This window comes from Schistocerca piceifrons, chromosome 2 (assembly GCF_021461385.2).
Source record: "Schistocerca piceifrons isolate TAMUIC-IGC-003096 chromosome 2, iqSchPice1.1, whole genome shotgun sequence".
NCBI lineage: Eukaryota > Metazoa > Arthropoda > Insecta > Orthoptera > Acrididae > Schistocerca > Schistocerca piceifrons.
In genome coordinates, this window is record NC_060139.1 from 518,297,945 (window position 1) to 518,311,288 (window position 13,344).

General features: G+C 36.1%; 1 protein-coding gene across 1 annotated transcript in view; it reads left to right on the forward strand.

Moving 5' to 3' along the window:
* Window positions 1-13,001, forward strand: part of LOC124775539 (arylsulfatase G-like) — a 58,341-nt gene extending 45,340 nt beyond the window's left edge. The window contains exons 3-5 of the mRNA XM_047250369.1: window positions 6,448-6,635; window positions 12,807-12,950; window positions 12,997-13,001. Coding sequence (XP_047106325.1) covers window positions 6,448-6,635; window positions 12,807-12,950; window positions 12,997-13,001 — 337 coding nt within the window. The remainder of the gene's footprint in view (window positions 1-6,447; window positions 6,636-12,806; window positions 12,951-12,996) is intronic.
* Window positions 13,002-13,344: the final 343 nt, after the last annotated feature.

The window sequence follows — 13,344 nt, forward strand, 5'->3', positions numbered from 1 at the left end:
AAGAAGTGTTTTTTGGACAACTAACTCCACCATTGGGAGTAGCAGCACTGAAATGATGTAGTGAACTACAAAATTTAATAAGCTACTTGTTAGACAGGAATTTCAAAATTTCAAATAAATGAGGTACATCTGTTATCAGTTTAGTAATTTAAAAAATTGTTATTTAAAGGAATACAATCATAATAATAATTCTACCTTGCTACATTTATGATACCCCTGTCTACACCACTGAATTAACAGAAAGTTATTGAAAATAATTAACTAGATATTCCAATACAGAACAACCAGTAGTTCTGCATTTACATTTTGTAATTTCAGTTTTAGAAATGAATGACAAATATGACTACCAAATTTTCATAGAACACAAATTTACAATAGTGCATATGCATATGAATCTGAAGTTGGTCATCACTGTACATTACAAAAATACAGATTTGTAAATGTGCAAAAATGATTTTACATTTTCTTGAGTAAATTCTTTTGATACACATTTTTAAACAATTTTTTTAAGTATTTCAAAAATTTTTGATTGCTATAACACTGTCCATTTTAACTTTGAAATGCATTGTACACAGGACAGATAACACCATTTAACATAGTCTTTAGCTACTGTGAAGCACTGAACATGAAAATTCTCTTTATTATACTTTTTTATTTACTGCACTGCATAGTTCTGGAAAGAACATTATTCTTATCTTAGCCTGATCTCTGGCATCTATTAGTCCATTTCATTGGCACTGCTACTCTTTCTCTGTGACAAAGTTTCCAACCATGTGATGCTCAAGGCATATTCTGCACATTTGCACCTGGTGGTCAAAATAGGACCTACTTTTTTCCCAGTGTAGATCAGTTCCACATTAAAGCGTTAGAAATTTTGCTGCCATACGTTATTACTGCCCACAGTGGATCTCTGTGAGTGGCTGCACTTAATTGTAACCACCCAGTCCATACCAGAAATAACAAAATTACTTTACATTAGTAAGCTAAAATATTTTTATGAAACCTGTAAAATGTATATTCTGTTTAAAACACTTAGAACATATATACAGCAAAATTCTGTATATTAGACTCTCAAATAAATTAAGAGGATGGAAGCTATCCTTAAGGTCCAAATGACCTTTAAACCAAAGCAAATTACTTAACCTTTTCAATTTTTAATTGTTCAAAAACTACAGTATTTATTTCTCTCAGATTTTTGCACATTTATTGTATTTTTCAGCAGATTAATCACTAACAAATTTTTCATAGAAGCTTACTAATTAAGTTCACTAATGCAGAAAGATAAATGGCTAATTTACAGCATAGAGGAGGTAAATGCAACAGTATCCTGAAAATAAAATTTGCAGCCATCTATATTATGTGTCTGAAAGTGTCACGAAGAAGATGAGTTATGGATGTTCAAGCATGAGTGATGCCAATGTGGCACCAGTTTGGCACTTTGTGAAGGGTGCTGTCTACCAGTCCCCTGTAAGAGTCCTGCAAAAACTGCAAGTTCTCATCAGAGCAGCAACTGCACATGTTAATAAGGACATGATAGCCTGGACATGGGAGGAACTGGAATAATGCTTACCTGCCCTGCACGCTACAAATGGGGTGCAGATTGAACTCTGTTAAAGTGCTACAGAAACTTGAGGTGTCTGTGTGGACATTATGCTGTGAGCTTTACCTTTCTACCTATCCCCATTTATGACATACAGGGTGAGTCACTAACTATTGCCACCTAGAATAACTCTGAAAGTACGATAGTAGCTGAAAAGTTTGTGGGAAAAATGCTACATGGGACAACAGGGGCCATAATATGACATTGGTTTTTTGTTGCTAGGTGAGGTCATGTCAGGGATATGAAGGTCAATTTTGTTTTTTTAAATGGGATGCTATAGTTTGGTACTTATTTTCTGATAGCGGCTATCGAGATGAATCCAATGATGTGTAACAGTAAGGTGTTTGAAGGTCACGAAGGTCAAAAAAGTGGCATGAATGTCCATTTACAGAAGGTGTTTGAAGTGATGACCATTGGTATCAATGCAGTGCTGCAATCTTCTTACCTTGGATTGAGTGGTATTCCTTATCACATTGGCACTTATCAAAGCACATACTCTGACAATTCTCTCTCGTATATTGTGCAAATAGTAAATATTCGCCAAATACAGTGTATCCATCTAACGCGCCATTGACATGTAAACACCATTTGACGGTTTTGAAATACAACATTAATAGGAACAGTAAGAGTAGTATCATTGAATCAAGTGAATATGAATGATTTATTCCTTTGAAGAACAAGTCGAAATGCTTCTCATTTACGGAGAATGCCAACGAAATTCAGTGAGAGCTAGAGACTTATACACTGAAAGATATCCTCAACGTACTCACCCTAAACATCATACATTTAAATATATGTATGACAAATTGAGAACAGCTGGATCTTTAACTTATCAGAAACATGTCCATCAAAGAAAAGTTACTAACAAGGAAACAGAAATTGATGGTCTTGCCACTGTGGTTCGAGATCCTTGTGTTAGTTCACGTCAAATCACAAGGGAATCTGGCATGAGCCAGAGTAGTATTGTTCAGGTTCTGCATTTCCATAAATATCATCCTTACCATATCAGTCTCCACCAAGAATTAACTGGTATGAATTGTATGCATCACATTGAATTCTGCCAATGGGCTAAACTTCAGATTCAGAGGGACGACACATTTATTCATTTGATTTTATTTACTGATGAGGCTACATTCATGAACCATGGAAATGTTAATTTTCATAACATGCATTATTGGGCAACTGAAAATCCATTTTTACTGCAGCAAGTTGCACACGAAAAACCATGGTCGGTGAATGTATGGTGCGGGATTTTGGAGGACTGAATCATAGGCCCCTATTTCATCAAAGAGAATCTTAATGGTAGGAAGTACAGCACATATCTGCAAGAAACGTAAGGTGTGTTATTGGAAGAAATACCTTTAGGAACAAGTAACAGAATGTGGTGTCAACACAATGGGTGTCCGGCACATTTTTCGCTGATGGCTAGAAATGAGTTGCAGAGACAATTCCCAAATCATTCAATTGGACATGGAGGAGATGTGTCAGGGTCAGCTTGTTTGCCAGACTTGATGCATCTGGATTTTTTTCTTTTGGGGGTTCATAAAAGGCATTGTTTATAAAGACATTCCAACTACATCTGAAGATATGCAAGAGAGAATTGTCAGAGCAAGTGCTCTGATAAATGCCGATGTGATAAGGAATACCACTCAATCCATGATAAGAAGATTGCAGCATTGTATTGATACCAATGGTCATCACTTTGAACACCTTCTGTAAATGGACATCTGTGCCACCTTTGTGACCTTTGTTGACCTTCAAAGACCTTACTGTTACACATCATTGGATTTGTCTCGATAGTTGCTATCAGAAAATAAGTACCAAACTATAGCACCCCATAAAAAAAAAAAAAAAAAAAAAAAAAAGGTTGACCTTTATATCACTGAAGAGACCCCATCTAGCAACAGAAAATCAACATCATAGTAACTTTTGTCCCCCAAACTTCTCAGCTCCTATCATACTTTCAGAGTTATTCTTGGTGGCAGTAGTTAGTGACACACACTGTATAGCTGATGAAAGTTGGAAAGTTCATTTTGGAACATTCTGTCCATAATGTCATTCAATTCTTTTCTTGCAAACCTGTCAACTGAAGGAGTGTATCCATAAAAATAAACTAACAGAACAACAGGGTCCCCAGCAGCTTCCTCAGCCTTCACTTTCTACCTAATTTTTTGTTATAGTCACCATTATTATCTGATTAACTTCATCATTACATGTAAAAAAAGTAAAGTTCTGCATTCTGGCCCTAGATGGGCCATCCAGGACTGACTGACAGTCATGTCATCCTCTGCCAAATGTGACATTGGGTGTAGTGTGGAGGGACATGAGATTAGCACAGCTCTCTCACAGCTGTTGTCGGGTTAATTGACCTTATTATTACATATACCTCATATGTTTTGTCACTTCATTACTGCATCACTACTTCATTAATTAAACATCAAATACATTCCTTGTCCTTCCTACAAAAATTACTCTGAAGAATGACTCTTCATGGTAACAGACAAGAATGATATTAAAAAAAGCTTCACTTCCCATGATAGGACAGACAAAATACCAATTAATTACTTCATTTTAAACAACACAGTTATCATTTCTCAAGCCTGAAGGGCTACCCCAAGACAAACATTGTTCTCAATAAACATTACTGTGGAGAAAATTGCTTATTTTATTTCAACTTTCTTTACTGTGGGCTGAAGGGCTGCACAGTGATATTCTTTTACTGAAAAGGCACTTTCCTATACATAGACCACTGAACTTACTAGTTCAACAATATTCTTACAAATTGATAACAAATGTCACTGAATGTGTTTGAAATAGCTCAGCTATGTAATATTAAGCTGAAAAAGATTTGTTATGTTTTCACAAAATATTCATTAATATTGAACCAAAAAATAACAAGGTATTTTTCACTATAATATTGGAACAGTGTATTTCTTAACATATGCAGACATTATTATGTAATCAAGATAAACTATGAATAAAATATTATATAAATAGGACTGGATGGCTTAGAAGCTATAATCATTTAAATTGCTTCAGGCAGGCAAGGAAGGAAAATAGTGAAGTGTAACTTTTGGATCCTAATGAGAGAATCATGTTGGATCAGAGTTAATAACCATAGTTTTGGAACACTGGAAACTGTAGAATGGGTAAAACACTGGTTAGGACAGAAAGACATGTTGGTACAGAATCTTGGATGCAAATGAGATGGATATGAATGAACCAGGAAGGGCAGAATGGATTAATGTAGTTGTGGAAAGCACTACTTGCCACTTAGTGTTTTCACTGAAGAATGGTGAAGTCCCTACTTGATCATTTTATTTACATTCCACAGTGTTTTCAGTTGTATTCACCAGATGAATGGCTCCCAGTTTCAGAAATGGTTTCAGCTCATATTGTTGTACTTTCAGACATGTTACTGAAGATATGTAAGGTTTCAAATCAGTTATATTTTTCAGGCCATGTATTTTATTAGATATAGGATATCTTAGTTCATATTCACTATCATCAGTAGCTCTTATCATTTTAAATGAGCCGTGGTAGACATGTAGGAATTTATGTATCTCTTCATTCACATTACTGGATTTTTCTTTGGTTTTGACTAAACCAAATCTTCTACTTTATAACTGTGTGGTTTCACCCAACTATCATGACTTCTTTTCTCTTCCTTAGCCTTTATTTTCATCTTCTCATTTGAGACTATAATCTTTTCATCCTTAGATATTTCACTTAAAGCTGTAAACTCTATATCTACCCAAACATTAATTCACTGGGAGAAAATCAGTAGGTGATGTGCCCAAACAGTGTGTTTTTTATTACAATGTAAACAACATAGCCTTTTAATCTCTTTCATTATATATTCCCTTGGGGAAAGTAACTGGAATTATTTATGTGTTTAATTTTATATTTTCCCATATATTGCATAAATCTTTCAGAATGAATTGTGGCCTTTGTCTGATAATAGAGATTTTGCCACAACTTTATGAAAATACTGTGTTTCTAAGTTTTCTGCAAAGGCTTTTGTGTTGGCCCTTTTTACTGGATAAAGCTTTATATGTACTGAAAAAGTTGCCATTACTATAATAATGTATTTACACATGCCATTAGAATTAGTTAATGGTCACAGTATATCTACTACAACTAACACTGTTGGAGCATTGGTTAGAACAGAGTGTATTAAACCTTTTGAAAATGCATTAGTGGACTTACGCACTGGGGTTTATCACATCCAGCAAATATTTTCTTGAACCTTCTCCACAAATTATTAAATATTACAGTTTCCTGTATTTTTGATAATACTTTATTAATTCCATAATGCTCATAGCTTCCATGCAAATAATTGAGTAATTTCTTCCTGTGTACTTAAGGACTTTCTATTGAATAGAAAAACCTTTGTGAATAAAGGAAAATTATAAGAATTGTAATACAATTTCATTAACTTCAGGTTTGCATCACCATTCTCTTCACTAAACATGTATTTATAAATTTTTCCTTCAAAGTTTTGGAACCCATATACTATGGCAAGTGCTTCCAATTCACATATGTAATAATGTTTTCTGTGAAAAGGAAAAAAAAAAAATAAATAAATAAAATAAAACAATATACCTTCATAACTAATAACTCTGGAAGACATAACAAGAAGAGTTTTTAATATGAAATAATACAGACAACCACCATTGATAATAATCTGGGTCAAGGAAGCGCTCTTTATGCTGTTTGCTTTTGTTAAAGTTGACTTGCTCGTGTGGGGCTAAGTGCAATGACCTAGGGTGCATATTTTGAGGAGAAAAATCAACTTTACTTTGTTCTTGATGAACAGATGGATTTTTAATATTTTATTTGTTTAGGCTCACAGATTTTCATGCTAGTGCATCGGTGTGTGCACCATCTCGAAGTGCACTCCTCACTGGTCGACTTGGACTAAGGACTGGAGTTGTGCAAAACTTTGCTAAAGATGCTGTCGGGGGTATTCCTGAGAATGAGACAACGTTGGCAGAAATCTTGAGGGATGCTGGATATAGGACTGCTATGATTGGTATGAATTATTGATCCACAGTTTCACTCTGTTTTTCCTTATTACTCAAGTCATTATCTTTCTTTTATTGTCATGTTTAGCTTACTGCAGTATATTTTATGTTATTAAACACAAATATAATTATTGTTTTAATTATTTTGACATATCATGTTAAAATGTCCTACATTTCCAACTTCGGTAGTTCCAAGTGATTCACTGTTTAACAATATTTTAGAGGCTGCTTGTTATACAGTTAAAAGAAATTTTAAAAGAATCTAAGCATAGCATTCTTCAATAAGCAATGTAATTCAGCATGTTATGTTTCTGTAGATAAGTGGTTCATTATATGAATTGTGGAAAATATTAAAACTGGGAATCAAACAAATTATGTCATTGTCAACAGGATATTGAACATCCTTTGGATTAGATCAGATACACTTTTTATTCCTCAGACCCAAAATAAGGAGCTCCTCAAGGGTGCAGAAGATATCTTAATACATAACTGCCTGGATATCTGAGTGCATTTAAGTGCCCAGTTTTGTGATTGGGGAGGTGTGCTGGCCCAATATCATATCTGCCTTGCAGATTAATGATGGGAACCATTGTGCCGTTCAGCCTGGATGCAGTTGTTAAGTGATTTTCCACATCAACGTATGCTACTGGCCATTAAACTTGCTACAGCAAGAATAAATGCAGATGATAAATGGGTATTCATTGGACAAATATATTACACTAGAACTGATATGTAATTACATTTTCATGCAATTTGGATGCATAGAGCCTGTAAATCAGTACCCAGAACAACCACCTCTTGCCGTAATAACGGCCTTGATACGCCTGGGCATTGAGTCTAACAGAGCTTGGATGACGTGCACAGGTACAGCTGCCCATGCAGCTTCTACATGATACCACAGTTCATCAAGAGTAGTGACTGGCGTATTGTGACGAGTCAGATGCTCGGCCACCATTTACCAGACATTTTAAATTGGTGACAGATCTGGAAAATGTGCTGGCCAGGGCAGCAGTCGACCATTTTCTGTGTCCAGAAAAGGCCGGTACAGGACCAGCAGTATGCAGTCATGTATTATCCTGCTGGAATGTAGGGTTTCGCAGGGATTGAATGAAGGGTAGAGCCACAGGTCATAACACATCTGAAATATAACGTCCACTGTTCAAAGTGCTGTCAATGTGAATTAGAGGTGACCGAGACCTGTAACCAATGGCACCCCATACCATTACACTGGATGATACACCAGTATGGTGATGACAAATACACGCTTCCAATGTGCGTTCACTGCGATGTCGCTAAACACGGATGTGACCATCATGATGCTGTAAACAGAACCTGGATTCATCAAAAAAAAAATGACGTTTTGCCATTCGTGCACCCAGGTTCATCATTGAGTACAGCATCGCAGGCGCTCCTGTCTGTGATGCAGCGTCAATGGTAACTGCAGCCATGGTGTCTGAACTGGTAGTCCATGCTGCTGCAAACGTCGTCGAACTGTTCGTGCAGATGGTTGTTGATTTGCAAACGTCCCCACTCAGGGATCGATACGTGGCTGTATGATCCGTTACAGCCATGCGGATAAGATGCCTGTGATCTTGACTGCTAGTGATACAAGGCCATTGGGATCCACCAGAGCATTCTGTATTACCCTCCTCAACCCACTGATTCCATATTCTGCCAACAGTCATTGGATCTCGACCAGTGTGAGCAGCAATGTCGTGATACGATAAACCGCAATCGTGATAGGCTACAATCCGACATTTATCAAAGTCAGAAATGTGATGGTATGCATTTCTCCTCCTTAAACAAGGCATCACAACAGCATTTCACCAGGCAATGCTGGTCAACTACTGTTTACGTATGAGAAATCAGTTGGAAACTTTCCTCATGTCAGTACGTTGTAGGTGTCGCCACCGGCACCAACCTTGTGCGAATGCTCTGAAAAGCTAATCATTTGCATATCACAGCATCTTCTTCCTCTCAGTTAAATTTTGCATGTGTAGCACATCATTTTCATGGTGTAGCAATTTTAATGGCCAGTAGTGTAGATAAATCCCAGGTTGGTTCTCAAGTCCCATCTCAACAGCATGATGTGCAAACACTTTGGAAAATGATGTTACATTTGACCATGTGGTGTACACTAGACTCAGACAGAAGAAGTACATTGAATTTTGCCTGGAAGGGGGGGGGGGGGGGGGGCTGACATTAGCTTTAAGATGCCTTTGAGAGTGGTTAGATTAGATTAGATTAGATTAATACTAGTTCCATGGATCATGAATACGATATTTCGTAATGATGTGGAATGAGTAGAATTTTCCAATACATGACATAATTAGGTTAATTTAACAACATACTTAAGTTAATATTACAACTTTATTTTTTTTTGTGTTTTTTTATTTTTATTTATTTATTTTTTTAATATTTTTTTTTCTTAATTTATATCTAAAAATTCCTCTATGGAGTAGAAGGAGTTGTCATTCAGAAATTCTTTTAATTTCTTCTTAAATACTTGTTGGTTATCTGTCAGACTTTTGATACTATTTGGTAAGTGACCAAAGACTTTAGTGCCAGTATAATTCACCCCTTTCTGTGCCAAAGTTAGATTTAATCTTGAATAGTGAAGATCGTCCTTTCTCCTAGTATTGTAGTTATGCACACTGCTATTACTTTTGAATTGGGTTTGGTTGTTAATAACAAATTTCATAAGAGAGGATATATACTGAGAAGCTACTGTGAATATCCCTAGATCCTTAAATAAATGTCTGCAGGATGATCTTGGGTGGACTCCAGCTATTATTCTGATTACACGCTTCTGTGCAATAAATACTTTATTCCTCAGTGATGAATTAGCCCAAAATATGATGCCATATGAAAGCAATGAGTGAAAATAGGTGTAGTAAGCTAATTTACTAAGATGTTTATCACCAAAATTTGCAATGACCCTTATTGCATAAGTAGCTGAACTCAAACGTTTCAGCAGATCATCAATGTGTTTCTTCCAATTTAATCTCTCATCAATGGACATACCTAAAAATTTGGAATATTCTACCTTAGCTATATGCTTCTGATTAAGGTCTATATTTATTAATGGCGTCATACCATTCACTGTACGGAACTGTATGTACTGTGTCTTATCAAAATTCAGTGAGAGTCCGTTTACAAGGAACCACTTAGTAATTTTCTGAAAGACAGTATTGACAATTTCATCAGTTAATTCTTGTTTCTCAGGTGTGATTACTATACTTGTATCATCAGCAAAGAGAACTAACTTTGCCTCTTCATGAATATAGAATGGCAAGTCATTAATATATAATAAGAACAACAAAGGACCCAAGACTGACCCTTGTGGAACCCCATTCTTGATAGTTCCCCAGTTTGAGGAATGTGCTGATTTTTGCATGTTACGAGAACTACTTATTTCAACTTTCTGCACTCTTCCAGTTAGGTATGAATTAAACCATTTGTGCACTGTCCCACTCATGCCACAATACTTGAGCTTGTCTAGCAGAATTTCATGATTTACACAATCAAAAGCCTTTGAGAGATCACAAAAAATCCCAATGGGAGGTGTTCGGTTATTCAGATCATTCAAAATTTGACTGGTGAAAGCATATATGGCATTTTCTGCTGAAAAACCTTTCTGGAAACCAAACTGACATTTTGTTAGTACTTCATTTTTACAGATATGTGAAGCTACTCTTGAATACATTACTTTCTCAAAAATTTTGGATAAAGCTGTTAGAAGGGAGATTGGACGGTAATTGTTGACATCAGATCTATCCCCCTTTTTATGCAATGGTATAACAATAGCATATTTCAGTCTATCAGGGAAAATGCCCTGTTCCAGAGAGCTATTACACAGGTGGCTGAGAATCTTACTTATCTGTTGAGAACAAGCTTTTAGTATTTTGCTGGAAATGCCATCAATTCCATGTGAGTTTTTGCTTTTAAGTAAGTTTATTATTTTCCTAATTTCAGAGGGAGAAGTGGGTGAGATTTCAATTGTATCAAATTGCATAGGTATGGCCTCTGCCATTAACAGCCTAGCATCTTCTAATGAACACCTGGATCCTACTATATCCACAACATTTAGAAAATGATTATTAAAAATATTTTCAACTTCTGACTTTTTGTTCGTATAGTTTTCATTCAATTTGATGGTAATACTGTCTTCCTCTGCTCTTGGTTGACCTGTTTCTCTTTTAATAATATTCCAAATTGATTTAATTTTATTATCAGAGTTGCTGATTTCAGACATGATACACATACTCCTGGATTTTTTAATAACTTTTCTTAATATAACACAGTAGTTTTTATAATTTTTGATAGTTTCTGGGTCACTACTCTTTCTTGCTGTCAGATACATTTCCCTTTTCCGGTTACAAGATATTTTTATACCCTTAGTAAGCCATGGTTTGTTACAAGGTTTCTTACGAGTATATTTAACTATTTTCTTGGGGAAGCAGTTTTCAAATGCATTTACAAAATTGTCATGAAATAAATTATATTTTAAATTGGCATCAGGTTCACGGTACACCTCATCCCAGTCTAACTGCTGTAGGCTTTCCCTGAAATTTGCAATTGTTAAATCGTTGACTGAACATACTACTTTGGAGGACTGTTTAGTATTGCTGAATGGAGCTATGTCATATATTGTAACTAGCTGTGCACCATGATCAGAAAGACCATTCTCAACAGGCTTAGCATTTATCTGGTTAAACTTATCTTGGTCTATAAAGAAGTTATCTATCAGTGAGCTGCTATCCTTTACCACCCGAGTAGGAAAATCAATAACAGGTGTCAAATTGAAAGAACCGAGTAATACTTCAAGGTCATTTTTCCTATTACCCTCTTTCAGAGAATCTACATTGAAGTCCCCCCCTTTATAATAACAGTCAATGTACAGGAGTTATGGCTGGTCTGTAAGTTGGAGAACTACGGTACCAGTCCCAATCCAACAATGTCTGGAATGGATGGATGGATGTAACACATGTTTACAAAAAGAGAAGATGTCCTAAGGTTTCTTGCAGACTGTTGAAACCTTGTGCTAACTTGATGTGATTACCCATAAGTTATCTTTGTAATACATCTTTTAATCAAGTCATATTTAGTAATAGAATTATATATGCTGTAGTAATACCCATCTATAAAACCACAGATAAGCAAACTGCTTTTAATTACAGATCTGTGTCACTCCTAGTCTTTTCAAACACATCCAGTCAGGAATTGATTTAAAATGGAGTCAAAACAGATAAACAGATCAAGAAACTTAATTCAGCATGTTTCTCCCCTAGAAGCACCTCTAATCATGCGTAGGAATATTGTGTAAAGTAGATATCAGCACATCTTGCAAAAGCCTTTCAAAAACTTGCAATTATTTCACTCCTTCCCAATAAATTTACTCCTTAATGATTTTTAAACAAGAATGGAAAATCCAGGATGGAATAATGACAGTATTATGAAAAGGATAGACTGTCACTCACCATATAACAGAGATTCTGACTCACAGACAGCCATGACAAAAAAGACTGCTAAACAATAAGCTTTCAGCCAAAATGCCTTCTTCTGAGCTAGACAACATACACAAACACACATTCATGCAAACTCAACCCACACACACACTTGACCACTGTCTCTGGCTGCCGAGGCCAACCAGAGATGGTGGTCATGTGTGTGTGAGTTGTTTTTGCATGAATGTGTTTGTATATGTTGTCTGATTCAGTAAAAGCCTTCTGGCCAAAAGGTTACTTGTTTAGGAGTCATTTTGTTGTGCCTGTCTGCAGCTCAACATCTCTGCTAAATGGTGAGTAAAATCTATCCCTTTCATAATATTGTTCTTAATTGTTTTTGTTGTAGCAAACATAAGTTTTAGTTGAACTGTGATGTACACAAACACCATAAAAAATATAAAAAGAATTGTCATGTACACTGTACCTCCAGGACTAGGACTTAGAGTGAAGATGTGTACTCTGGTACAAAGTTTTTCTGAAAGAATGATAATCTCAGGTAGTGCAGTAGAGGAAGTGTGTAAAATTCACACAATTTTCACATAAGGTAAGTATTAACCAGTTATTGCCTTTCATTTTTCATTGTGATATGCGATAAGTATAAATGTTTGTGATACACATGTTTGTAAGTAGTCAATAATGTAGCAAAGCTCTTCAGTAAAAAATATTTTCCAGGAAAATGGCATCTGGGTACATCACCTGGTCACCATCCTATAGATAAAGGTTTTCAGGCCTATCTCGGAATTCCATACAGTATTGACATGGGCTGTACTGATCCACCAGGGGCAAATTTACCAGCCTGTCCTCCCTGCCCCCATGGTAAATGAAGTGTTAAGTTTATGTTTAAAGTATTAACCATTTATAGTCTAGTATCTTGTGATATGCAATATGTTCCTTCCTCCCTATGTTCCTGCATCCTTCCCCCCCACCCCCCTCCCCCCCTCTCTGTCTGTCTCTCTCTCTCTCTCTCTCTCTCTCTCTCTCTCTCTCTCTCTCACACACACACACACACACACACACACACACACACCACTGGACTCTAACTGGTGCAATCAATGTTAGCATATGTACTGGGTCTGAAATGTTAAACACTGTGCAACACAATTAAAGGACTGACACTGTATAAACACAGATGTGGTAACCATCAATGATGTATCCTTGGCTCGACAGGCTAAAATGATGGTGAAATATTTGTGTCTGCCTGTGTGAGAGT